The sequence below is a fragment of the Coccinella septempunctata genome, chromosome 7, assembly GCF_907165205.1.
Source record: "Coccinella septempunctata chromosome 7, icCocSept1.1, whole genome shotgun sequence".
Taxonomy (NCBI): domain Eukaryota; kingdom Metazoa; phylum Arthropoda; class Insecta; order Coleoptera; family Coccinellidae; genus Coccinella; species Coccinella septempunctata.
In genome coordinates, this window is record NC_058195.1 from 3623066 (window position 1) to 3648032 (window position 24967).

Sequence of the window (24967 nt, forward strand, 5' to 3'; positions counted from 1 at the left end):
CTTTGCGTTGTAATCGCATCACATAAAAACGACTGAACCGATCTTATTCATTTTATTCTTGACACCTTCCTCATACTTCGTGGAAAGTTCTAACAGAAGAAAAATTCCGAAAAGTGGACTGGGAAAGTCAAGAAAATTGAATTATATTTGAATTTCGCTCCCAAGTTTCATTTATTTCTCATACTGTTTCAATATTGTGACGAATAACAACGGTATACTTTTAAATAAGGTACATTTTCATTTATATACAAATTATTGTTTAAAAACTGAATGATTTCCAAATCTAGATAAGTGAATTTTTCAACCTATGAGATTTCAGACAATCCATACTGCAAAATCTGTTATTCATGTATTCAAATGGCACTTTCCCTGCCATATCTGCAGCACATACAAAGCACCGAGATATAACTTTACCATTTTGCCCTAAAATTCGTCTTTCTGCAGCTAAAGCTCTCTAGAAATTGAGATATTATTAAAAAAGGTTATCATATAAGAAGGCTATTCTTACCTTTTCTCTATCACTGAGTTTCAGAAAACACTCTTTCTCTGTTTCCTCCATTTTCTTGATCTTGTTCTCCTCCTTCTTCAATTTTTCCTTCTCTCTCTTTATTTTCCTTTGTTGTTTCTTTTTTTCTGCCATTTCTTCTCGAGTAAGACTGTTAAGAGGAATTTGTGCCTAGAATTTAATTCAACGAATTTTCAAAAATACGCACATTCACAGCCGACGATCCACTTGCCTTGTTATAATTATATTTTTCCGGATTTTCCTTAGCGAAATCTTTCATAGCCTCACGAACCTCTGTACTAGAGGAACTGCTGTAAGGCGTTTGATGTTTCTTATTCTTGAGGCAAGGATCAGAGTTGTTTTCCAATAAAAACCTAACCAAATCTACATGTTCATTCATGGCAGCAATATGCATCAAAGAATTACCGTCTTCGTCTAACACTTCATTTAAAAATTCATTCTTTAAATCATTAACAATATTCAATTCATTGTCAATGCCATTTCCTACATTTTCTAGTAGTTCCTTCAATCTGATTAGGTTACCAGTACATAAGATATTTATCAACTCCGATTTTCTCTCGTCTTCTTTCTCCTGTAAGATTTTTACTTTACTCTTTTTTGGTTTTCTTTTTTTTCCAGGTTTGAACGCCGATTTTTCACTATCTACAAAAACTTCCAGATGTTCGAAAGAGATTTCAATATCCTCTGTATTCAGAGGTAATTCTTCAATATCCTCCTCATCATCATCCGGAATGGAATCAGCTAAACTATTTGTTTCTGAACTATGTTTAGTAGGAAGCGGTCTTTCCGTTTTTTCCCTGGATTTGGCTCTGTTGATGTGGGAGCCCCGGATACGATTTCTTTTCGATTCCCGGTTCAGGAGCCTATGTTTATCGAGTTGTTTCACTGCCATATCCAAATTACCTGTTTTTTGGGCGACGATGAATATTATTCGATTTAAAGTATAACTCAACATCCAAATGAATGTTAGGTTACTTCTGACATTTAAATATTGCCAAATCTCTATGTCAAAAGCCTCTGTCTCTGGTTGTGACCAGTGAATAACAGCTCATTAACCACAAGTGACTTATGAATTTCACAATGCTCAAGGAAACGGCTAGATTATAATTTTCATGCATCGATCGTGACTAAAAAATTTATAGTTTCAACTCACCATACAGATTGGTCGTAATAAGTAATTGGTGTACTCTCTGCACTTCTGCAAAAGTTGCTCTTCGGGTGGAAAACGGTATAGTTCGAAGCCTATTATCTGATCTATCCAGAATGGGTTTGGGGCCACCAAATAATACGGATCGATTGTAAGGACCTGGGGCCCTATAGAATATCACACTGCTCTCTCCAATCTCAGTTTTCCACTGCTCTACGATATCTTGTATATGCTGAAAATTATTTTAATTAGCGATCTAATTGGAGTGCTAATAAAAACCTGTGAAATATTTTACTTGGATCAAGGCTTGTTCGTTGTATCTTCTCAAAGATGCACCGGCGCTTTTTGGATGTGAACCCCCAGACTTGTTGTCTTTCGAGGACTGTGAACCCCCTTGTCCTTGTCTAACTGTGTAACAGTGGAATGTTTTATGTACAATAGGTTTGCTACCTTTGAACACAGCACCAGCAAAGTGACCACCTCCTAACATTAGTACAGTCCATTGCTGGTTCTGTATACAACAGCTTCTTAGTTTAGACAAGGCAATATTTTCATTGACGTCATCCTGAAATTTTCAAAATCTGTACTAATAATACAGTATGCAAAAAGTTTATATTCACCTTTTTATTGAAAATCAGACATTTATATATGGAAAATATCTGTCCATTCTTATTCTGCAGGAACATTTTCCCTTGAGCTGTAGCAAAAGTATCCAAAGAATCCTCTTTTTCAGATTCAGAACCAGAAATGCTGGATATATCATCTGAAGTAAAAATTTTCTCTTACTAAAAGTTGTTGAAATTTTTTGAATCACTTACCGTTTCCATTTCTTTCATTGAATTCATGTTCACTGATAGCATTTTTACCTGACAAATGCTGTTTTAAGTTGAAACGATGCCAATCGAGCTTGAAATGCTCTCTTTGGGCACCAACATCTGGAAAATCCATTTGACAGTAAGAACAGCTCATATTGTGTGTAGTTTGGCTCTCCCATAGTTTTTCGAAAGGATTTTCAAGTTGTTCTGAAATAAAAACTTGAAATCTTTAATTGAATAGGACCAGAATCTCAAAACTTGTTTGGGGAAAACTTGTGAAAACAATCATCCTTGAAGTAATAGGAGGAATTCCATGGGATTTTAGCAGGTATATTAAATTCAAAAGAGATAGATGCAATACCTTCTTCAGAATTCTCGAGAAGAACATTCTTTAATTCGGAACTTAAAATTTCCTTGAATTTTTCTTCAAAAACATTTGTAGTCTCCATTGTGATGTGCTGAAACAATGAAAGGAATTATTGTCTGTAACATTTGTTTCACTGGTGCAGGGTGCTAATTTTATCGGTTTTGTTTGAAAACGAGACACTGAATGAAAAATTTAAAATCGAATACTCACCTCGAAGGACCAATTTGACTGTATTACGGTATACCCTGTATTACTTCTAACTTCGTTAGTTTAATTTGTCACAACTTGAACAGTATGTTGTAATTTTGCTTAACACCAGAGACAACTCTACTTAACACACAGATTACAGAGTAGAATAGATCTGACACTCACGTTCTACGATGCAAAATACAGTTTATCCCGCCCTCAGCGCCCCCATGCGGCTGCCACCCAACTAACCGGGAGAAATGTCGGTATAACTGGAAACTGCAATCGCATGGCGCGAAATTTAAATTAGCCCATTCACTGGTATTTTAGACGTCGATAGTATAATATGGATTATTAGGGCGAATTTTAAGGAGAAATAAAACTTGTCATGAAAAATATACATATATTGATATACCCAGCACAGGAAAAAAAAATATGGAAATACATAAGCTATAATTATGGCAATGAATATATGAGCAGAGGTAAAATGTCAATAGGGTCACATATCTTCGTAAGACAATAATTATAATAAACAGTAATAATATTAATAAAGAATGATCACGCCTAAACAGGGAGGCAATGAATAAAATAATGAGGATAAATTCAGATGCATACCACCCGACGATATGAATATCGACAAGCTGGCTAGCTCAATTCAGATCGTAACACTTGTTGATATTCATATCGTCGGGTGGTATGCATCTGAATTTATCCTCATCAGTAATAATATTGTTCATAGGAAATGAGGTTGAAATTATTATATGTTCAGAAATCTTCAACATTATCCAAAAAGGACACAATGTTTGTTGGGAGTCGGCAATAGAAATCAAAAACAGCATGCCAAAGCTTAGAATGCATGAATAATTCGGAAAAGAAAAAATTAGTTGCCCAAAGACCTATGTGGATTTTATATTTTCCTGCAGGAAAGATTTCAAAGTCTCTAAACAACGACTCCCTGTTTTATCTTCCTCACAGTTAGATCACCAGGAATGCACCGACATGAAATTATCAATAACTAAAGTTTTGAATGATGAAATAAAGTGTTCAACATTTGGGTTAGTATTCCTTACTCCATGTGCTCTAATGTACCCAAAAAAGTTTACTAAACAATCTTGATTGAAAGCCCCAGTGAGAATATATTTAAAGTGATAATCATTGAACAGTTTTTGAGTAAGGTAAAGGAATGCGTTCAATGTTGTCACTATATTCTTCAAAGTGGGCACCACAATGGATCTTTTCTTTCGAGGGCAATAAAATGAAATACTGTTGAAAATTTGTATCGCCTGCTCCCAAACAACATTGTGTTCTGTTTGAATACTAACCGTCTTCTTTAAGAGTTTCGCAGTGGATGTCCAAGCTCTGGATACATTCAACGAATCAAATAACTCATCCAAGAATAGTTATAACGTCAGCAGTGTCGATAGCCTCTCTGTGAAGCTGAAGCGGATGCTTGATTTCTAAAAAGGAAAATAGTAAATTTTGGTATTATTATGTTTCAAAAAATACTTACCCCATTGAGAAATAAGCTTCATCATTGACCCCACGGAGTGGCTTAATAACTGACTACACAGTTTGACTTTCATTTCCATTAACACAATTTTTAAAGGGTTTGGTTGGATTGGTTTAAGTATAAACGATTAATGTTATAATTACGTGGTTCTTTGAATCAAATATTTCTTACAAGAAAATTGATTTCCTGATAAAACTGTCGAGTTCAATAAATGGGTATTTTTAATTTACTCTCGTATAAGATCTCGTTTGTAAACAAGAATTTGCATTAGAGCATATTGACATTGACACTGTTGGCGTTCACAAATCCAATATGTCAGAATACAGTAATCTGTGGAGAATATGATATATATTTTCGTATGCAGTGCCACATAGCGATTGATTGCATAACTAAAAACCGTATTTGGGGTGGGGGTAAGGAAGTGTCAAGCCCCTGACTTAACACAAATCTAAAATCAGCTGTTTATGACACAGGTGCATAGAGAGAAAATAACCTAAAATTTGACACTTGATTTTCTTTATGAAAGATGAGAAAAGTTCTATGAAACACATAGAGGGGCGGGGCATTCTGTGACATTCCAGGAATTTTTATGTCCATGACGTCATTCTGGCATTTTCGTTGACAAATTTCAGTCGTTTGAAAGCGTGTTTGGGGGTATGACGTTGACGTTTAGAGCCGCATTCAAAACTTGACATTTGCTCAACGTATTCGGTTGACCCCACACAGGTGTTGTGATAAAATCAACGTGTTGTCTTAGTAAACAAAGAACTTCGAAGCTTATCCTCATACTTATGAAATAATGCTTAATTGAATCGACGTTGTGCGAAAATATCAGAATGTCTACTACTCAACAGCCTGTAGGTGTTGGCGATTTCGTCCTTTTGGACAAAATCGACTTGGAGAATTTTATGAATAACTTGGAACTCAGGTATGGTCCGCTTTATCTGCACCCCAATCCGCTTCAAATGAAATAAATTATATTATCGTCTGGAAATATTTCTCAAAACAACTGTGGTTGCTCCATTATTATCTTTGCTGGAACAAGGATAGGCACTTACTTCCAAAAGTGTTTCAAGAAGTGCTAAGTGTTGAATAATAATCAACTCGCATTGGAATTTGATTATTGTTAACCGCTAAATGCTTACCTGTTGCGTTTTTTCGATGTAACAACGTTTCTATATAAAGTTATAAGATCATTTCTGATTAGATAAGATAGGCAGATTTTGCTTGATGCAAATTTCCTCTATGTGTATCTATTCATGTCCTAATTCACGAAAATTTACCAGAAAGGCATAAACATGATTGTTGTAATCAAAGCCTGAAGGCACCTGCAACATTTATTTGTTTTATGTATAATCTGTTTAATTTTTATCCACTCCCACTTATTTTCTGTGTTTGTACGAGTTTACGAAAGTACTCACCGAAGGTTTTTTTTTAATACTTATTTTAACTTCAGTAATTTACCACTTACATGATCATTTCGATGTAAATATTTGTAATTTAATGTTTTGTATCATAATTTTGAATTTTTGGTGTAAATACTGTTATAATCTGAATCTCCTGCTTATTCTTCAACTCATAGTTTTCCATCTAAAAGCCAGCTCAATAGTTTCAGCCCTTAAAATCATTATGTTGGAGTTTAAGTTCGATTGATGCCACATTACTCTATATTCATAGTAATATTCATTCAGCAATATTTATGTATTTCGGATAAGTTTCTGGCCAGTGAAAATAGTAAATATGGGGTTGATTTTTCCCTGTCAGTTCAGGACGGGGTTTAGGATTTTTCCTTATGGAAAAATTTGGCAACACTGTTGCAACCTATTTGGAAATTTTTCGCGGGAAGTTGCAGGTCAACAGAAAGGCACGCTTTTGTTAATGGCAACGACTTCAATATTAGCGGACACATAAGTCATAACAAAATAGTACCAATAGTGGTTAAGTTAAGCGTGAGAACAAGACGCCAACAACGTTATAAAATTCATACATGCCTGTTGCCAAACTTTGCCGATATAATTATTTTATAGTGCTTTCATGAAATCCAATTTTAAAGGCGCTGCAGTTTTTTCGTTGAATTTTGGTTTGATCACATGGGCCTCGCTAAAAATCCAGATTTTATCAAACTCATATGAGTGAGGAAAGATATTAGTTGAGGCCTAAGATTAATAATCTATTGTATTCTACCTCAAATCGAAAAGTTAAATGCTTTTAAACAAAAATATATGGAGTTCAGCTGCAGAAGACCTCACCGAAATAACATAAAACAAATTGAGTACCCCAAATTGTATGACAGTAGGTCAGAGACCGGAGAAACCACAATACATTAATTTTATGCCGCAGTAAATTCTTCAATTTCGCCAATCATACAAAGGGTCCTTTTTGTGATGTCACCAGCGATCTAAAACGGCTGAAATATTGCCCATACGTCTGGATTGATTTATCCCAAAAAACCTTTATGATTTTCCATAACGAAATACTTGAGTTTTATCACAAGAATGTTTCACCCACAATGGTAGCCGAACAGACTGGTTGAAGACGTCTGGTCCGGATGTTAAAAAACATGAGCGAATATAAATTACGTTTGGGAATCTTCAGTCAAGGATGTGGCCCATGTCGATGTTTCCAAAGAACTTGAGCACGTTTTTTATTCCATTACCGTTTTGTATTGTGGAAATAAAGGTTGATTCTCACTACAGGGAGTCCCTGAGTGAATCCTCAGATACCTCATTGAACAAGTATTGGAGGATCTGGAAATAAAAACTTTTATTTCTGTGCCATACGGTTGATGACTTCTACCTTCTGTCAAAAAACAACCTTACCGTCAAAACTCACCCTGAATGGGGCAGTTTTGAAAAGTGTTGGAAGTTACGCGTTGCTCTCAATCTGGCGTTGCCAACTCTTAATTGATTGTTCTCGATGAATGCGGAAAATCAATCGAGTCCGAACAGTTAATAACACTAATTCGTTCTTGTAACTGCTGCGAAACGCTCGTTAAAGATCACAGCGGAGATTACGAAATAATAAATGCAACTTTCAATCGTTCGAATCGCTGAAAAATCTCCTCCATTAGTTAACGTACACGATCTGGTGCTTCCACTCTCCTTTTTTTTCGGTAATTCGTTGGAAATCGCTTAGGAAATGAGGCTTTCTGAGGATTAAATCGATTCGTTAGTTCCATAAACGGTTCTGAATCGCCATCATGGTGAGTTTATGCAGAGTTACTGGGAACTAATACCTAAGAAAGGGACCGATCTGCTTCTTACTACCTCTGCATGAACTCACCACAAGTATGAACATTTTCATACGCATCATGGTATTTCCAGGAACCCAACCTTCCTTATCTGGATCAATATTCCATTCATTATTTCCTATTGCAAACACCGAACGATGAATCATATTGTAATCCGCGAACCTGAAAGATTCAGAGTTTACTATCGCTCGATGTGGAACTAGAGAGTTGGATTCGTAATTCCATAACAACATGACAAGTTGTTCATCTTGATGAGTCACTTTGACGCCCATGACTTCACGGACAGGTCAAATATGAATTGTTTTAGTAGTAAATTGTCTCGGCAGATACAGAACGTTATTCTTCTATCCGATAATGAAAAAGATTGATGCGACTGCTGCAAGATATGCGGGAATATTCTTACACCAATTTGTTACTTCAATTTCGGAATTCTTGAAGCTAGATTATGTGAAAATAGCTTCTAATGAAAAATATCATGGTGCTCTGTGTGTCATTGAAAAGATCGCTGTTCCGTGACTTTTCGTGAAAACATCATAACAAATTCAACACATCCGCATTTCACGTTCGGAGGCAGTAAACGCGTGTAATAGATTACAATAGCAACACGATGACGATCAGACTGTGAAATATATTCATGAGAAGCATGTCTTCCGATTGATTGCCCCTTGAAATCATGGGAATTGGCTTCTGATTACAAATATTGTCGGTGGTTTAAGCGATGATGGTATCGATTGGAAATTTTCTCTCGATGAATGCTTCGTCCTGAAGTATTTTGGCGGTTTATGGTTCAGAAGGGAGATAGGCTCTCGAAATGGCTCGCAATAGATTCAGCGTGTTCGAAAACCTATATTTTCATACCAAAATTTCAAATATCTGGCCCTGTTTAGGATAAAATAATTTTTTTTGTTTTTCCACTTTTCATTTTCGAGTTGACTTCGAAGAGCTCTCTGGAGTGCAATTCTCTATTGAATCATCAACTATTTGGTTTTCTAGAATCTTCAAAAAGAATTCTATGCACTCCATATCCTAGGACAGTTGTAGGACACCCTGATTTTCAGGCAGAGGAGCAAATAGGTCATTTTAGGGGGGTCTAACCCCTTGCTCATTTTTGACCCAAAAAATCGAAATTTTCGAAATCGAGTTTTTATGCTAGGGTGGAAGCCTTGCCAACGCTGATTACGAAACCGAAAATCCCAATTGGATCAGACGAATATAACAGGAGATATCGCAGATTGAAAATTGCGATTTTTGAAAAATTGCCATTTCCAAGATGAGAATCTAAACGAAGGGAGAAAGGCTTTCGAAATTGCTCGCAATAGATTCAGCGTGTTCGAAAACCTATATTTCCATACCAAAATTTCAAATATCTGGCCCTGTTCAGGAGAAAATAATGTTTTTTGTTTTTCCACTTTTCATTTTCGAGTTGACTTCGAAGAGCTCTCTGGAGTGCAATTCTCTATTGAATCATCAACTGTTTGGTTTTCTGGAATCTTCGAAACAAATTCTACGCACTCCATATCCTAAGACAGTGATAGAATATCCTGATTTTCAGACAGAGTAGCAAATAGGTCATTTTAGGGAGGTCTTACCCCTTGCTCATTTTTGACCCAAAAAATCGAGATTTTCGAAATCGAGTATTTATGCTAGGGTGGAAGCCTTGGCAACGCTGATTACGAAACTGAAAATCCCAATTGGATCAGACGAATATAACAGGAGATATCGCAGATTGAAAATTGCGATTTTTGAAAAATTGCCATTTCCAAGATGAAAATCTAAACGAAGGGAGATAGGCTTTCGAAATTGCTCGCAATAGATTCAGCGTGTTCGGAAACCTATATTTTCATACCAAAATTTCAAATATCTGGCCCTGTTCAGGAGAAAATAATGTTTTTTGTTTTTCCACTTTTCATTTTCGAGTTGACTTCGAAGAGCTCTCTGGAGTGCAATTCTCTATTGAATCATCAACTGTTTGGTTTTCTGGAATCTTCGAAACAAATTCTATGCACTCCATATCCTAAGACAGTAATGGAACATCCTGATTTTCAGACAGAGTAGCAAATAGGTCATTTTAGGGGGGTCTTACCCCTTGCTCATTTTTGACCCAGAAAATCGAGATTTTCGAAATCGAGTTTTTATGCTAGGGTGGAAGCCTTGCCAACGCTGATTACGAAACCGAAAATCCCAATTGGATCAGACGAATATAACAGGAGATATCGCAGATTGAAAATTGCGATTTTTGAAAAATTGCCATTTCCAAGATGAAAATCTAAACGAAGGGAGATAGGCTTTCGAAACTGCTCGCAATAGATTCAGCGTGTTCGAAAACCTATATTTTCATACCAAAATTTCAAATATCTGGCCCTGTTTAGGATAAAATATTTTTTTTTGTTTTTCCACTTTTCATTTTCGAGTTGACTTCGAAGAGCTCTCTGGAGTGCAATTCTCTATTGAATCATCAACTATTTGGTTTTCTAGAATCTTCAAAAAGAATTCTATGCACTCCATATCCTAGGATAGTTGTAGGACACCCTGATTTTCAGGCAGAGGAGCAAATAGGTCATTTTAGGGGGGTCTAACCCCTTGCTCATTTTTGACCCAAAAAATCGAAATTTTCGAAATCGAGTTTTTATGCTAGGGTGGAAGCCTTGCCAACGCTGATTACGAAACCGAAAATCCCAATTGGATCAGACGAATATAACAGGAGATATCGCAGATTGAAAATTGCGATTTTTGAAAAATTGCCATTTCCAAGATGAAAATCTAAACGAAGGGAGATAGGCTTTCGAAATTGCTCGCAATAGATTCAGCGTGTTCGGAAACCTATATTTTCATACCAAAATTTCAAATATCTGGCCCTGTTCAGGAGAAAATAATGTTTTTTGTTTTTCCACTTTTCATTTTCGAGTTGACTTCGAAGAGCTCTCTGGAGTGCAATTCTCTATTGAATCATCAACTGTTTGGTTTTCTGGAATCTTCGAAACAAATTCTATGCACTCCATATCCTAAGACAGTGATAGAATATCCTGATTTTCAGACAGAGTAGCAAATAGGTCATTTTAGGGGGGTCTTACCCCTTGCTCATTTTTGACCCAAAAAATCGAGATTTTCGAAATCGAGTTTTTATGCTAGGGTGGAAGCCTTGGCAACGCTGATTACGAAACTGAAAATCCCAATTGGATCAGACGAATATAACAGGAGATATCGCAGATTGAAAATTGCGATTTTTGAAAAATTGCCATTTCCAAGATGAAAATCTAAACGAAGGGAGAAAGGCTTTCGAAATTGCTCGCAATAGATTCAGCGTGTTCGAAAACCTATATTTCCATACCAAAATTTCAAATATCTGGCCCTGTTCAGGAGAAAATAATGTTTTTTGTTTTTCCACTTTTCATTTTCGAGTTGACTTCGAAGAGCTCTCTGGAGTGCAATTCTCTATTGAATCATCAACTGTTTGGTTTTCTGGAATCTTCAAAAAGAATTCTATGCACTCCATATCCTAAGACAGTAATAGAACATCATGATTTTCAGACAGAGTAGCAAATAGGTCATTTTAGGGGGGTCTTACCCCTTGCTCATTTTTGACCCAAAAAATCGATATTTTCGAAATCGAGTTTTTATGCTAGGGTGGAAGCCTTGGCAACGCTGATTACGAAACTGAAAATCCCAATTGGATCAGACGAATATAACAGGAGATATCGCAGATTGAAAATTGCGATTTTTGAAAAATTGCCATTTCCAAGATGAAAATCTAAACGAAGGGAGAAAGGCTTTCGAAATTGCTCGCAATAGATTCAGCGTGTTCGAAAACCTATATTTCCATACCAAAATTTCAAATATCTGGCCCTGTTCAGGAGAAAATAATGTTTTTTGTTTTTCCACTTTTCATTTTCGAGTTGACTTCGAAGAGCTCTCTGGAGTGCAATTCTCTATTGAATCATCAACTGTTTGGTTTTCTGGAATCTTCGAAACAAATTCTATGCACTCCATATCCTAAGACAGTAATAGAACATCCTGATTTTCAGACAGAGTAGCAAATAGGTCATTTTAGGGGGGTCTTACCCCTTGCTCATTTTTGACCCAAAAAATCGAGATTTTCGAAATCGAGTTTTTATGCTAGGGTGGAAGCCTTGGCAACGCTGATTACGAAACTGAAAATCCCAATTGGATCAGACGAATATAACAGGAGATATCGCAGATTGAAAATTGCGATTTTTGAAAAATTGCCATTTCCAAGATGAAAATCTAAACGAAGGGAGATAGGCTTTCGAAATTGCTCGCAATAGATTCAGCGTGTTCGAAAACCTATATTTTCATACCAAAATTCCAAATATCTGGCCCTGTTCAGGAGAAAATAATGTTTTTTGTTTTTCCACTTTTCATTTTCGAGTTGACTTCGAAGAGCTCTCTGGAGTGCAATTCTCTATTGAATCATCAACTGTTTGGTTTTCTGGAATCTTCGAAACAAATTCTATGCACTCCATATCCTAAGACAGTAATAGAACATCCTGATTTTCAGACAGAGTAGCAAATAGGTCATTTTAGGGGGGTCTTACCCCTTGCTCATTTTTGACCCAAAAAATCGAGATTTTCGAAATCGAGTTTTTATGCTAGGGTGGAAGCCTTGGCAACGCTGATTACGAAACTGAAAATCCCAATTGGATCAGACGAATATAACAGGAGATATCGCAGATTGAAAATTGCGATTTTTGAAAAATTGCCATTTCCAAGATGAAAATCTAAACGAAGGGAGAAAGGCTTTCGAAATTGCTCGCAATAGATTCAGCGTGTTCGAAAACCTATATTTCCATACCAAAATTTCAAATATCTGGCCCTGTTCAGGAAAAAATAATTTTTTTTGTTTTTCCACTTTTCATTTTCGAGTTGACTTCGAAGAGCTCTCTGGAGTGCAATTCTCTATTGAATCATCAACTGTTTGGTTTTCTGGAATCTTCGAAACAAATTCTATGCACTCCATATCCTAAGACAGTGATAGAATATCCTTATTTTCAGACAGAGTAGCAAATAGGTCATTTTAGGGGGGTCTTACCCCTTGCTCATTTTTGACCCAAAAAATCGAGATTTTCGAAATCGAGTTTTTATGCTAGGGTGGAAGCCTTGGCAACGCTGATTACGAAACTGAAAATCCCAATTGGATCAGACGAATATAACAGGAGATATCGCAGATTGAAAATTGCGATTTTTGAAAAATTGCCATTTCCAAGATGAAAATCTAAACGAAGGGAGATAGGCTTTCGAAATTGCTCGCAATAGATTCAGCGTGTTCGAAAACCTATATTTTCATAGCAAAATTTCAAATATCTGGCCCTATTCAGGAGAAAATAATGTTTTTTGTTTTTCCACTTTTCATTTTCGAGTTGACTTCGAAGAGCTCTCTGGAGTGCAATTCTCTATTGAATCATCAACTGTTTGGTTTTCTGGAATCTTCGAAACAAATTCTATGCACTCCATATCCTAAGACAGTAATGGAACATCCTGATTTTCAGACAGAGTAGCAAATAGGTCATTTTAGGGGGGTCTTACCCCTTGCTCATTTTTGACCCAGAAAATCGAGATTTTCGAAATCGAGTTTTTATGCTAGGGTGGAAGCCTTGCCAACGCTGATTACGAAACCGAAAATCCCAATTGGATCAGACGAATATAACAGGAGATATCGCAGATTGAAAATTGCGATTTTTGAAAAATTGCCATTTCCAAGATGAAAATCTAAACGAAGGGAGATAGGCTTTCGAAATTGCTCGCAATAGATTCGGCGTGTTCGAAAACCTATATTTTCATACCAAAATTTCAAATATCTGGCCCTGTTTAGGAGAAAATAATTTTTTTTGTTTTTCCACTTTTCATTTTCGAGTTGACTTCGAAGAGCTCTCTGGAGTGCAATTCTCTATTGAATCATCAACTGTTTGGTTTTCTAGAATCTTCAAAAAGAATTCTATGCACTCCATATTCTAAGACAGTTGTAGGACATCCTGATTTTCAGGCAGAGGAGCAAATAGGTCATTTTAGGGGGGTTTAACCCCTTGCTCATTTTTGACCCAAAAAATCGAGATTTTCGAAATCGAGTTTTCACGCTAGGGTGGAAGCCTTGGCAACGCTGATTACGAAACCGAAAATCCCAATTGGATCAGACGAATATAACAGGAGATATCGCAGATTGAAAATTGCGATTTTTGAAAAATTGCCATTTCCGAGATGAAAATCTAAACGAAGGGAGAAAGGCTTTCGAAATTGCTCGCAATAGATTCAGCGTGTTCGAAAACCTATATTTCCATACCAAAATTTCAAATATCTGGCCCTGTTCAGGAAAAAATAATTTTTTTTGTTTTTCCACTTTTCATTTTCGAGTTGACTTCGAAGAGCTCTCTGGAGTGCAATTCTCTATTGAATCATCAACTGTTTGGTTTTCTAGAATCTTCAAAAAGAATTCTATGCACTCCATATCCTAAGACAGTTGTAGGACACCTTGATTTTCAGGCAGAGGAGCAAATAGGTCATTTTAGGGGGGTCTAACCCCTTGCTCATTTTTGTCCCAAAAAATCGAGATTTTCGAAATCGAGTTTTTATGCTAGGGTGGAAGCCTTGGCATCGCTGATTACGAAACCGCAAATCCCAATTGGATCAGACGAATATAACAGGAGATATCGCAGATTGAAGTTTGCAATTTTTGAAAAATGCCATTTCCAAGATGAAAATCTAAACGAAGGGAGATAGGCTTTCGAAATTGCCCGCAATAGATTCAGCGTGTTCGAAAACCTATATTTTTATACCAAACTTTCGTATATCTAACACTGTTTACGAGAAAATCGATTTTTTTTGTTTTTCCACTTTTCATTTTCGAGTTCACTTTGAAGGGCTCTCTGAAGTGCAATTCTCTATTGAATCATCAACGAAGAGCTTAAAGTGATACAAATTCTGAATGAGCATTTCTTCTAGCAATGAATCTCGAAAACTTCATCGACCTGGTTGCAACCGTTCGGTCTTGACGTATTTTTAACTGACCCCATCTTTTGGGTAGCCCTATGATCTTGACGTTAAAGCAAGGAAATATCCCAAGTTTAGCTATTTATTCCAGCACTAATTGAGGAACGATCGTCTTTTCCTGAAAGCATTCAACGGTTTCCATGTTCAGTTTCACTATCAGTATCATATGGTATTATACGTCAGTTCATCTTTAATTATAAGCAGAACTGACTCATGCCATCAATTAACTTTCGTTGTTCGCCGTTTTTCTCGCTTTTCCTGTTGTATAATTATTAATGGAACTGGGAATTGATCGAGCAGGAAACTTTTTCCACTAATTAGTGTGAGGAAATCAGCCTAATGAAACTTCGGAAACACACTTAACATTTCTTCGGGGGAATATACAGGGTGTCTCACGGCGGACGGTCTATTTCATACCTACGCAGCTTGCATAGACCCGTGTGAAACCACAAAGATTGCGTCAACTATTCTATGTCACGAATTTCACCGCGAAAACGCACTGGCGAATATTTAACCAATGACATAATACTACAACGTATTACCCACATATTAATAATAAGTTCTGTTTCGTTATCAACATCATTTCCTTTTTTATGTCAAGGTTGGCTCAATTTAGGGAAAATTCACTGTTTATACGAGGTCGATATTGTAGAACATCAATCATCGTGTTGGTGAATGAAAAATCGGCAGATTTGATGGCAATAATAACAGACAGGAAATAAACTTGCTCTACCGCTTGAGAAATACATGATTCTACGATTAAGCCCTACTTTTCGCGATAAGTGGTAACCGGTGTCCATTTCCTGTGAGGACAGAGTAAATTTTAGAGTCGGACCTGCACGAATGCGCATAGAAATAGGATGTAGGATTTTTTCAATCGCATGAATCTATGGATTGGACATGAAACCACAGAATTTTATCAAATTTGAAAGATGGATGGCCTCAAAAGATATTTTTAGAATTTTAGGCCACAGTTTTGGTCTAATTTATTATCGTAATACAAGTTTTTTCGTAATCTTTCAATGTTATATCGATATTCAGGTTTTTCTTCACGTTTCCAGGTTCAAAAATGGTAAAATCTACACGTACATAGGGGAGGTGTGTGTTTCAGTCAATCCCTACAGAACTATGAACATTTACGACAATGCTCACGTAAATCAATATAAAGGTAAGTACCAATTAAAGGAGCATCGAAAGGTCAGCGCGTATTATTGGAGGGCCTAAAGGTCGAACCACTGAGGCGAAGGGTTTATGATTGTAGATCCAGTGTCGATGCTCCAGTACTGTAAAAATTATCGAGTAGAGGTAGAGATGAATAATTCACTGATTAAAATGATTAAAGTAATATTTTGAGCCTTCCAAATCCTTTTGTATTCAAGGGTTTGACCCTCAATGGCTTGGCATTGCCACCCAATACGTCATCACCCTGCCAATGAACGGTCTCGAGATGAATATTTATCAATTTTCCCTCCAATTAAGAAAATTGTCGTTTTTCAGGAAGGGAATTGTTCGAAAATCCTCCACACATATTCGCGATAGCTGATGCTTCGCACAAAGTGATGAAACAACAGGGTAGGGACACTTGCATAGTCATAAGCGGAGAATCCGGATCTGGAAAAACGGAAGCCTCGAAAATTATAATGAAATACATCGCTGCTGTGACGAATCAAGGTAAGATTTTCTTATTACGCCCCCCTCCCTTCAGGTGCACAGAAATAATCAGGTTGGATCACTTCGATCCTAACCTCAGTCTGAACCTTTGTCTTTCAGCATTCTAAACATAGACATAGAGACATGGACTGTGCCTTCCCTTTATATCTATGCATGAAATACGGTCAAAAAAAGTGACAGAGAGAAAAACACGTCGGGAATGCAGTTGTCTTTTTCTAGAATTTTGATTGGTCTACACTCACCTCTATGTGAACAAAAAAGAGACAGGTAATGTCCCGACGAGCTTTTCTCTCTTTCTAATAAATAGCCAATTTCATGCTGGCATTGCTCAGTCCATGTCTCTATGTCTATGATTCTAAATTACTGGCATGGCGTGGAAATATCCGCTTGGTACATGATTTTCTTGAATACCCTGGCCAAAATGATTTTCTATGAGTCCAATCGATGTAAAACAACCCGTTCTGTGGTCGCTGCTAACCTAATTTCCGTCAATCCTGACGTTAACAATCTGACATCTATCAAATCGATTGTCAAAACCTCGCAATTTTCTCCGATATCATTGATGTCTGCTGTTTAATAACATTTTTCTGTTTTATACTTGAATTTTTGAGGGCAAATGGCCCTCAAATTAATATTTCAACCCGTCCTAGGGGTCTTAGTAACACATTCGAAACACAGATGGCGCTCACGTCGCTTTAGTCGCCTCGTTTCCCATCTTTTTACCCTACAATCCTAATTATGTGCATCTTCCTTCCTTCATCGGTTCTTCGGTCACAGCAACACAATGCCTTCTAATATTTAATTCAGAAATCTTTTAAGGTGGACTGAAGGATATCGAACGTGTGAAGAACATCCTGATCCAATCGAACTCGATATTGGAGGCGTTCGGGAACGCCAAGACGAACAGGAACGATAATTCGTCCAGATTCGGAAAGTACATGGACATCCATTTCGATTTCAAGGGGGACCCTATTGGCGGTCACATCAATAAGTATCTGTTGGAAAAATGCCGCGTCATTTATCAGCAGAATGGCGAGAGGAATTTCCACTGCTTCTATCAGGTCAGTGGCATGGCGTAATCATGTTTGTTAGGAATATCTTAGGGTGATATAATGTTCGGAACATTGCAAGACGTGGAAATTATACAGGATGCGACAAAAAAGGTGTATTCTGAAGGGGTCTTGGAGGGGCTGTCAGGTCTTAGCATCTCCAAAATTTTTCCTATAAACCTACTGAAAGAGAGGGATTTTAAGAAGCATAGTTCTCGCAATTCTGACAACTTTAGCCTATCCTTGCCCCTAGCTTTGTTAAAATAAATAAATAAGTAAAATGAATGAAATCAAAGCATCAAAAAATTCTGATCACAATACACTTTTTACATATGGACAAGATAAAGATACTATAAACAAAACTTGAAGGGCTGGAACTTAAAATAAAAAATTGTGTGAAAGATCCTCTCTGATATCGTATCATATTTCAAAAACATTTTACCTTGAAATGCATATACTGAAATTGAATTGAAAGATATTCTCTGAGCTCCAAGATTAATTGCTAGGTAGGTGAAGCATATTAACAATGTATTTTTTCACGAAATGCATTCATATATTGTATACATGTTCTGTTTACACACGTTTTTACGACTTCAATTCCATTGATGTTATAATCTGAAAGATTAGTCACCTAATCTCAAAAATTTTGCATTTGCCCTTATCTTTATATTGCATTAGTTTACGTAACTAAATTTTTTTTTAATGCTCGAGATAACGAATATAATAAATTTCACTAGCATGTCGTAGTGTACACTCATTAGAATGATTATAAGCCTGGATAGCTCAAGAAAAAACAAATTTCATACCTTTTCATACTTTTCACCGAGTTCATTTACTGTTTGCAGACATTTAAAATATCTATTGCAGAAAAATCAAATTCCGCTAAACGAAGAATTCAATTTACTCCATGAAATTGGGGTAGAATTTCTTCATTCAGAGAAAAATCTATATCATTGCAATCTTCAAATGATATCATATTTTGTAATCAAGTAGTCCCTTCGAAGAATCATGATGTAATCTTGTGTAATGTAAAGATAACGCTAAATTAATAATTGGATGGGATCTTCCCGAAGATTATAATAATAGAAAGTAGAAATTGATGCAAACAAAATAATCGCTAAATGCATTCTGTAAAAATAAGGTAATGGGTACTATTTAAGCCGAACGAATTACATATTTTTTGTAAAATATGACTACAAGATTAAGGGGATAAGTGGTTATTTCATCCAATACGAATACATTAAAAGATATTTTAAAAAATATGTTAAATTAAAAAAATGCCATAAACCAAGTGTAATCATCTCCAGTTTTCTGAGAAAAATTGGAGTTCATCTTAGTGCATTCCTTTCATTTTACATTTCCGCCTTCGAAAATATTTATAATAAAATTAATTTTTAGTTTTCGTTTGTTTTCCGCGAGTGCCTGAAATAAAGGAGGTAGGTCCCCGTCTTTACCGTTCAGTTTCTTCATTCTACACCGGTTACTTCTTTGACACTGCTGTACTGTATCGCTTTCTGTTATATTTTATCGTACTTTACCCTGTTTCGCGAGTCTGACTTTTCGCTTCCCTATCAGTCATGGTGCGTAAGCCCTTGGGGTACTGAAGGGAAAGTCCCGTCAACCCCCCTGTTCGCGTTCCGCGTCATAAGTGTTGAATCCGAAATCTCTTCTTTTCTGTCAGTCATGGCGCGTAAGCCCTTGGGGTAGAGAATAAGAGATACCGCTTGTCATCAGTGAAATCCCGTAGTTGCGCTCAAGATAGATCTTTTCTTCGCTATCAGAGGTTTTCTCCGAGGTAACCACGTTACACAAGGTCTAAGGTTTTGTGAAACATTAGGGAGAGCGCCCACCAAAGTAGCGTAACACTGACATGACAAAACCGATGTATAATATTAACTGATACTTCACTCAGATGTGCGATATCTGAAAATTATGAATCGTCTTTGTCATGTGTGTACCATGGCAGTGCTACGCTACTTTGTTGGGCGTACTCAGACGTAGATGCTTGATTGAAGATGATCCGGAAACATTGTAAGCATCTAAGTTATTTTCCAGCTTCTTTCCGGATGCAGCGACGAAACCTTGAAGAAACTGAACCTATCCAGAAACCCCACCGATTACTTCTACGTCAAACAAGGTAACGCCACCAGGGTGAGCACCATAAACGACAAGAGCGATTTCAAAGACGTCACCCACTCCATGAACACGCTGGATTTCAACAAGCAAGAACAGGTATATATCGGCGAAATTCCGCAACTTTGGCAACTAATCTGGGACTTTCGTAGGATTCAATATGGCGGGTGGTGGCGGCCATCTTGCACCTGGGCAACGTGGAGTTCACGAAAAGCGACGACAAGCTGTCGGTGAAGGACAACAGATCGGTGGAGTACGTCGCCACGCTGCTGCAGGTGGAGAGAAGGGAGTTGGAGAGGGCGCTGTGCGAGAGGGTCATAGCGGCCAGGGGTGACATCATGAGGAAGGAGCACACGGAGAGCGAGGCGAACTACGGCAGGGACGCGCTCGCCAAGGCCGTCTACGACAGGCTCTTCAGTTGGATCGTGGAAAGGATCAATTCGGCCATATCCGTGGACGACAGTAACTACCAGTACAAGTACAAGAGCTCGCTGATTGGGGTGTTGGACATATACGGTTTCGAAATTTTCGATAACAACAGTTTCGAGCAGTTTTGCATCAATTACTGTAACGAGAAGCTGCAGCAGCTGTTCATTGGTGAGTACTAGGACCTAGGATTCATCTTATGTCGGAAATATCATGTTTAACGCTGGAAAGTTTAAAATACGCGATGGTTGGGCTCTGCTCGAGTGTTTTTATGGCGTAAATACTAGTGTAGATGTAAACCTGGAAAGAGACTATCAAGGATGTGACATAGTGGTCCATTCTGATAGTCAAGCAGCTATCAAAGCACTTACCTCCTATCTCAAGCGAAGGAGTGCCAAAGGAAACTCGTTAAAACATCAAGGTCCCCCTAGTCTGGGTTCCTCTGAAATCCAAGGAGACGAGCAGTCCAACACACTCGCTAGAAAGGGAGCATAAACGCCATCTACAGGCCCAGAGCCTTCCTGTGGTATAGGAAAATGCGAGTACGCGAAAAAGTTTCTGGAGAAGGAAGAAACAAACAGAGAAAGACCAGGAATGGATCAATCTAAAGAGTTCCTTCGGGATTTTGAAAGATCCAAGAAGTATTTGGATCTGAGTAAAAGTAACCTTCCTAATGCTTCAGTGAGTTAGAGGTTAGAGGATGCCTTACCATAGCAAGCCTCCACAGCGAATGTCTTGGAGGAGAAAATTATAGGAGGAATGAGCCTCCTTGGAGCTGTAGATGGCGCAGTTGTAAAAACAACTCTGACCGGGGGCACAATAGATCTTAAGAACGCGGTGGAATGTAAGCCCTTCACCAAACTATAACTAAAACGTCGTTTTCAGAATTGGTATTGAAACAAGAGCAGGAAGAATACAATAGGGAAGGTATAGAATGGCAGAATATAGATTATTTCAACAACCAAATCATCTGCGACTTGGTGGAAGCCCAACATACAGGTAATTAACCATAACCGATGGGAATATTTCAAAACTTAATTCGAACCATTCAAGGTATCTTATCCATCATGGACGACGCCTGCAAAATGACCGCTGAAAGGGTAACCGATGAACTACTCCTGGAAAATATGGATAAAAAACTGAAGGGGCACCAACATTACTGCTCTAGACAGTTGAAACCCGCGTTTAAACAGCTGAGGCACAAGGTGAGGCCTCCCAATCGTCTTCACCGACACCGATATTACTCAAGATTTGTCTTTTGATTCAAGATCGACTTCAGGATCACCCATTACGCCGGCGAGGTGACTTATTGCATCAACGGTTTCCTCGACAAGAACAAGGACACCCTATTCCAGGACTTCAAGAGGTTGCTGTACAGTTCCAAGGATCCGAACTTGAGGAGCATGTGGCCGGAAGGATCCCAGCACATTTCGGAGGTGAGTTATAGGTCTTGATCGATGGTTATGATCGAAAAACTGTTTTATGTTTTAGACGACGAAAAGGCCGGCGACCGCGGGTACCTTATTCAAGAATTCTATGCAAGAACTGGTCAAGAATCTGTTGAGCAAGGAACCGCACTACGTTCGATGCATCAAACCCAACGAGATGAAATCGCCATCGGCATTCGACGAGGAAAGGGTGAAGCACCAGGTCAGCTACTTGGGTTTGGTGGAGAACGTTAGGGTTAGGAGGGCGGGTTTCGCCTATAGGCAGCGATACGACAGATTCTTGAAGAGGTAAACGCCTCATTTTGGAACCTTTCGATGTTTTGTTCTAGGAAATCCAGTCCCATTTTGATTTACTCCAAAAGTCTAGCTTCTTATTTTTCGCCAAATGTCTGCGGTGGGTCAGACAGGCGGTCTGTAGTTGCTGTGACAGCTTATCTGTTAGGTAACTTATTGATTCGATCAATTTCCCTTCCAGGTATAAAATGATATCCCAATTCACCTGGCCTAACTTCCGCGCCGGCCTAGAGAAGGACGGAATCAAGATAATAATGGACGAGAGAGGTTTCAGCAAGGACGTGAAGTACGGAAAGACCAAGATTTTCATCAGATCGCCCAGGACCATCTTCGCTCTGGAGAGCGCTAGGAACGAACTCATCCCGGGCATCGCAACCCTCATCCAGAAGACTTGGAGGGGTAAGAACAATCCCGTCAATGTTTTGCTGTCGACTAGTAGAACTTCCTGCTTCTTTCCCTCGAAAAATCTAATTGAATCCTTTAAAATCGAAGAAAAAGCTTCTACTGCCTAATATTTCACTGCTGATGAGGTAGTGGTCAGTATATTTGTCTACAGGATGTCCTACGTTGGGCTGGCCTATTGTAGTATTTTTCCGTAGAAGCGGCAACGTCGCAACGAATATTTTAGTCAGATAGAACCCTAGCAACCAAGTGGATAATCAATGCCTTCCCTTCATTGTTTTTGTTTCCAGGTTACCGCGCCAGACAGCACTACAAGAAGATGAGGGCCGCCTTGGTCATGATCAAGGCCTACCGACTGAAGAAGACGCGCTGCTACGTGAACGCGCTACAGAAGAAACTTGGCCACGTCAAAACGGCCAAGGACTACGGGAAGAGCATAATATGGCCGGCGCCGCCGCTGACCATGCGCGAATCCACGAAGATCCTTCGGGCGATGTTCAACAGATGGCGCGCGTACATGGTACTGAAGAAGATACCACAGGTGCAGTGGCCGGAGATGAAGCTGAAGATCATGGCGGCCAGCGCCCTGTTGCACAAGAGGTCGAACTGGGGCGTCTCCAGGAAATGGGAGGGTAACTACCTCAGCAAGCACGCGGAAAATATCAATTACACGCCCTTCAACGACGCCGTCAACAATCTGAAGAACAGCCAGCACTTCAGCTCGGTGCTGTTCTCGTCGTTCGTCACGAAATTCAATAAGTTCAACAAGGTGAGTCTTCGGGTACGTTTGACTATCGATAATTGCAGCTGGACAGGGTAGAGGTCAAGAGGAGTTCTCTACGGTTCTCTACTCTGTTTTCTGTCTCTAACGGGTTTGCACGCCAACCAGAAATCGTACTTCCAGCGAAGAGAAACCCAAAAGGGTAAGGGAAAAGGGGGCAAAATTCTTTCCCACTCTGGTTTCTGCTTCCAACGGGTTTGCACCCCAGAGTGTCGTACTCCCAGAAGTGATAGAACGAATTAGGATAGGGAAAAAGGCACACTTGTTCACCTCTACAGTTTCTGCTTCCAACGGTTTTGCACTCCACCCAGAAAATCGTAATCCTAGGGGTTAAAACTGAGGTTCTCAATCAAAATTATGGAGTGCTCTCTTAACTCTGGACCCGGTATACGAAAGTTGTCTCCAGCGGTTGTTCTGGCACTACTTACTTGTTGCGCGCTTAAAATCACGGTGGCGTACCTCAACTTAAACGTTTGAATAGAAGCAACTTCGCCTCCAACGAGTTTTCACGCCAGCCAGAATATCGTACTCCCAGAAGTGATAAAACCGATTAGGATAGGGGAAAAGCCACACTTGTTCAGCACTCTAGTTTCTGTTTCCAATTATCTCCCAATTCAGGATGTTTTTCACGATGCAGTCGCATATACAGGGCGTTTCGTACACTGGCCCCGAAAGTTAGATATTTGTTTATCGTTATTTTTCCTGAAGATGAAATGTTTCAGGTGGCTGAAAGGGTGTTACTCATAACCGACATGTACATTTTCAAGTTGGACAACTTGAAGTTTAGAAACATGAAGGAGGGTGTGGCGATAAAAGAACTAACGGGCATAACCGTCAGTCCCGGCAACGATCAGCTGATTGTTCTTCATTGTCCTGGCGGCAATGATCTCCTGGTTTCGCTGCATTGCGATTCCCAAGACGACAGGATCGGCGAGCTTCTGGGTATAATCTTGAGCAGATACGTACAGTAAGTTAGAATTTCGTTCATCCGAAAATTGAAACCTTATTTCTGGTCTCTTATTCTTTAAATTGATGAAAAATAGTTTTTATTCAAAAGATCAATTCACATAGTAAAGAAATTTAATGGTTGACTGTTTCCAGATTAACCAATAACGAACTACCAGTTAACGTAAGCAAAACTATATCTTGCTCCTTGGGTGGCAAGAAAAAGGTGATAAATATTCAAGGGAGTTCGGAAGTTACTGCACCCACCTTCAGGAAAGGGTCGAGCAACACCATACTTTACATGCTTCCATCGAACTATGCCATAGTGGAAAATGGTAACGGAAATAATTATATAAAATGCTGAACGTATTAGTGAGACGTTTCCGTTTCTAAAAAACTAATGTATTGAAACAAATGTGATTTTTAAGATGATAAATTCAAATATTTTACATAATTATCCCTGAGCTATTATTAGTTGAACTTTATTTATTGTTAAGTACAAAAAATCGTTTCTTTAACTGTTATTTTTCCTTCAGTTTTTTTATAGGAAGAAATGGGTTTGAAGCAGAAAATTCAAGGCCAAAATTGTTATGATTTCGATTGTTCTCATTTTTAAACACATTGAAATATCGAATGGAACCTTTGTTTTAGTTTTCGGAAATATATTTCGAGGATCATAAAATAGTTAGATGAGATTCGATGATGTTTTTTTCTATCTGGTGCCTTTATTGTTGGATATTTTAAAGTTTTGAGGTTAGGTGCAGTATGTCGCAAGACATTCTGACTGTTGTGTACTTACTAAAAAAATTACAAAGCAACAATAATAATAATCGTATTTTTATATAGTTCGATCTATGCTTGCTGTTCCGTGATCAATGCAACAAGAGTATTTTCAAATGGATGATATACATGGTTGTCACTTTTTGTATATTTTTGATGTTATTTTAGAGAAATCGGATTTAATAAGTGCCATTATTGTATACATTATTATTGTGCCTTATTAAATATGAAATATTAA

General features: G+C 38.2%; 2 protein-coding genes across 4 annotated transcripts; one reads left to right on the top strand and one right to left on the bottom strand.

Annotated features, from left to right (window-relative positions):
* Positions 1-152: 152 nt before the first annotated feature.
* LOC123318037 (ankyrin repeat and zinc finger domain-containing protein 1-like) lies at positions 153-3192 on the bottom strand. 3 transcript variants are annotated; one of them, XM_044904710.1, is made up of 9 exons: positions 3066-3192; positions 2850-2946; positions 2492-2692; positions 2294-2436; positions 1969-2238; positions 1680-1905; positions 738-1429; positions 509-676; positions 153-454 (listed from the first exon to the last, which is right to left on the bottom strand). In XM_044904710.1, the coding sequence occupies exons 2-9, from the start codon at positions 2935-2937 to the stop codon at positions 284-286; spliced, it is 1959 nt and encodes a 652-aa protein (XP_044760645.1). In that variant the 5' UTR covers positions 2938-2946; positions 3066-3192; the 3' UTR covers positions 153-283. The 3 variants fall into 3 exon arrangements, with proteins under 3 accessions (XP_044760645.1, XP_044760644.1, XP_044760643.1); XM_044904709.1 differs by having other exon boundaries at positions 2492-2695; XM_044904708.1 differs by having other exon boundaries at positions 2492-2707.
* Positions 3193-5168: 1976 nt separating this feature from the next.
* Positions 5169-24967, top strand: LOC123318036 (unconventional myosin ID). The gene is made up of 14 exons (XM_044904706.1): positions 5169-5479; positions 15862-15968; positions 16298-16471; positions 17291-17532; positions 19576-19752; positions 19806-20250; positions 20965-21078; positions 21133-21284; positions 21348-21515; positions 21571-21815; positions 22003-22220; positions 22514-22992; positions 23727-23971; positions 24106-24967. Exons 1-14 carry the CDS (start codon positions 5388-5390, stop codon positions 24311-24313), a joined length of 3066 nt encoding a protein of 1021 aa, XP_044760641.1. The 5' UTR covers positions 5169-5387; the 3' UTR covers positions 24314-24967.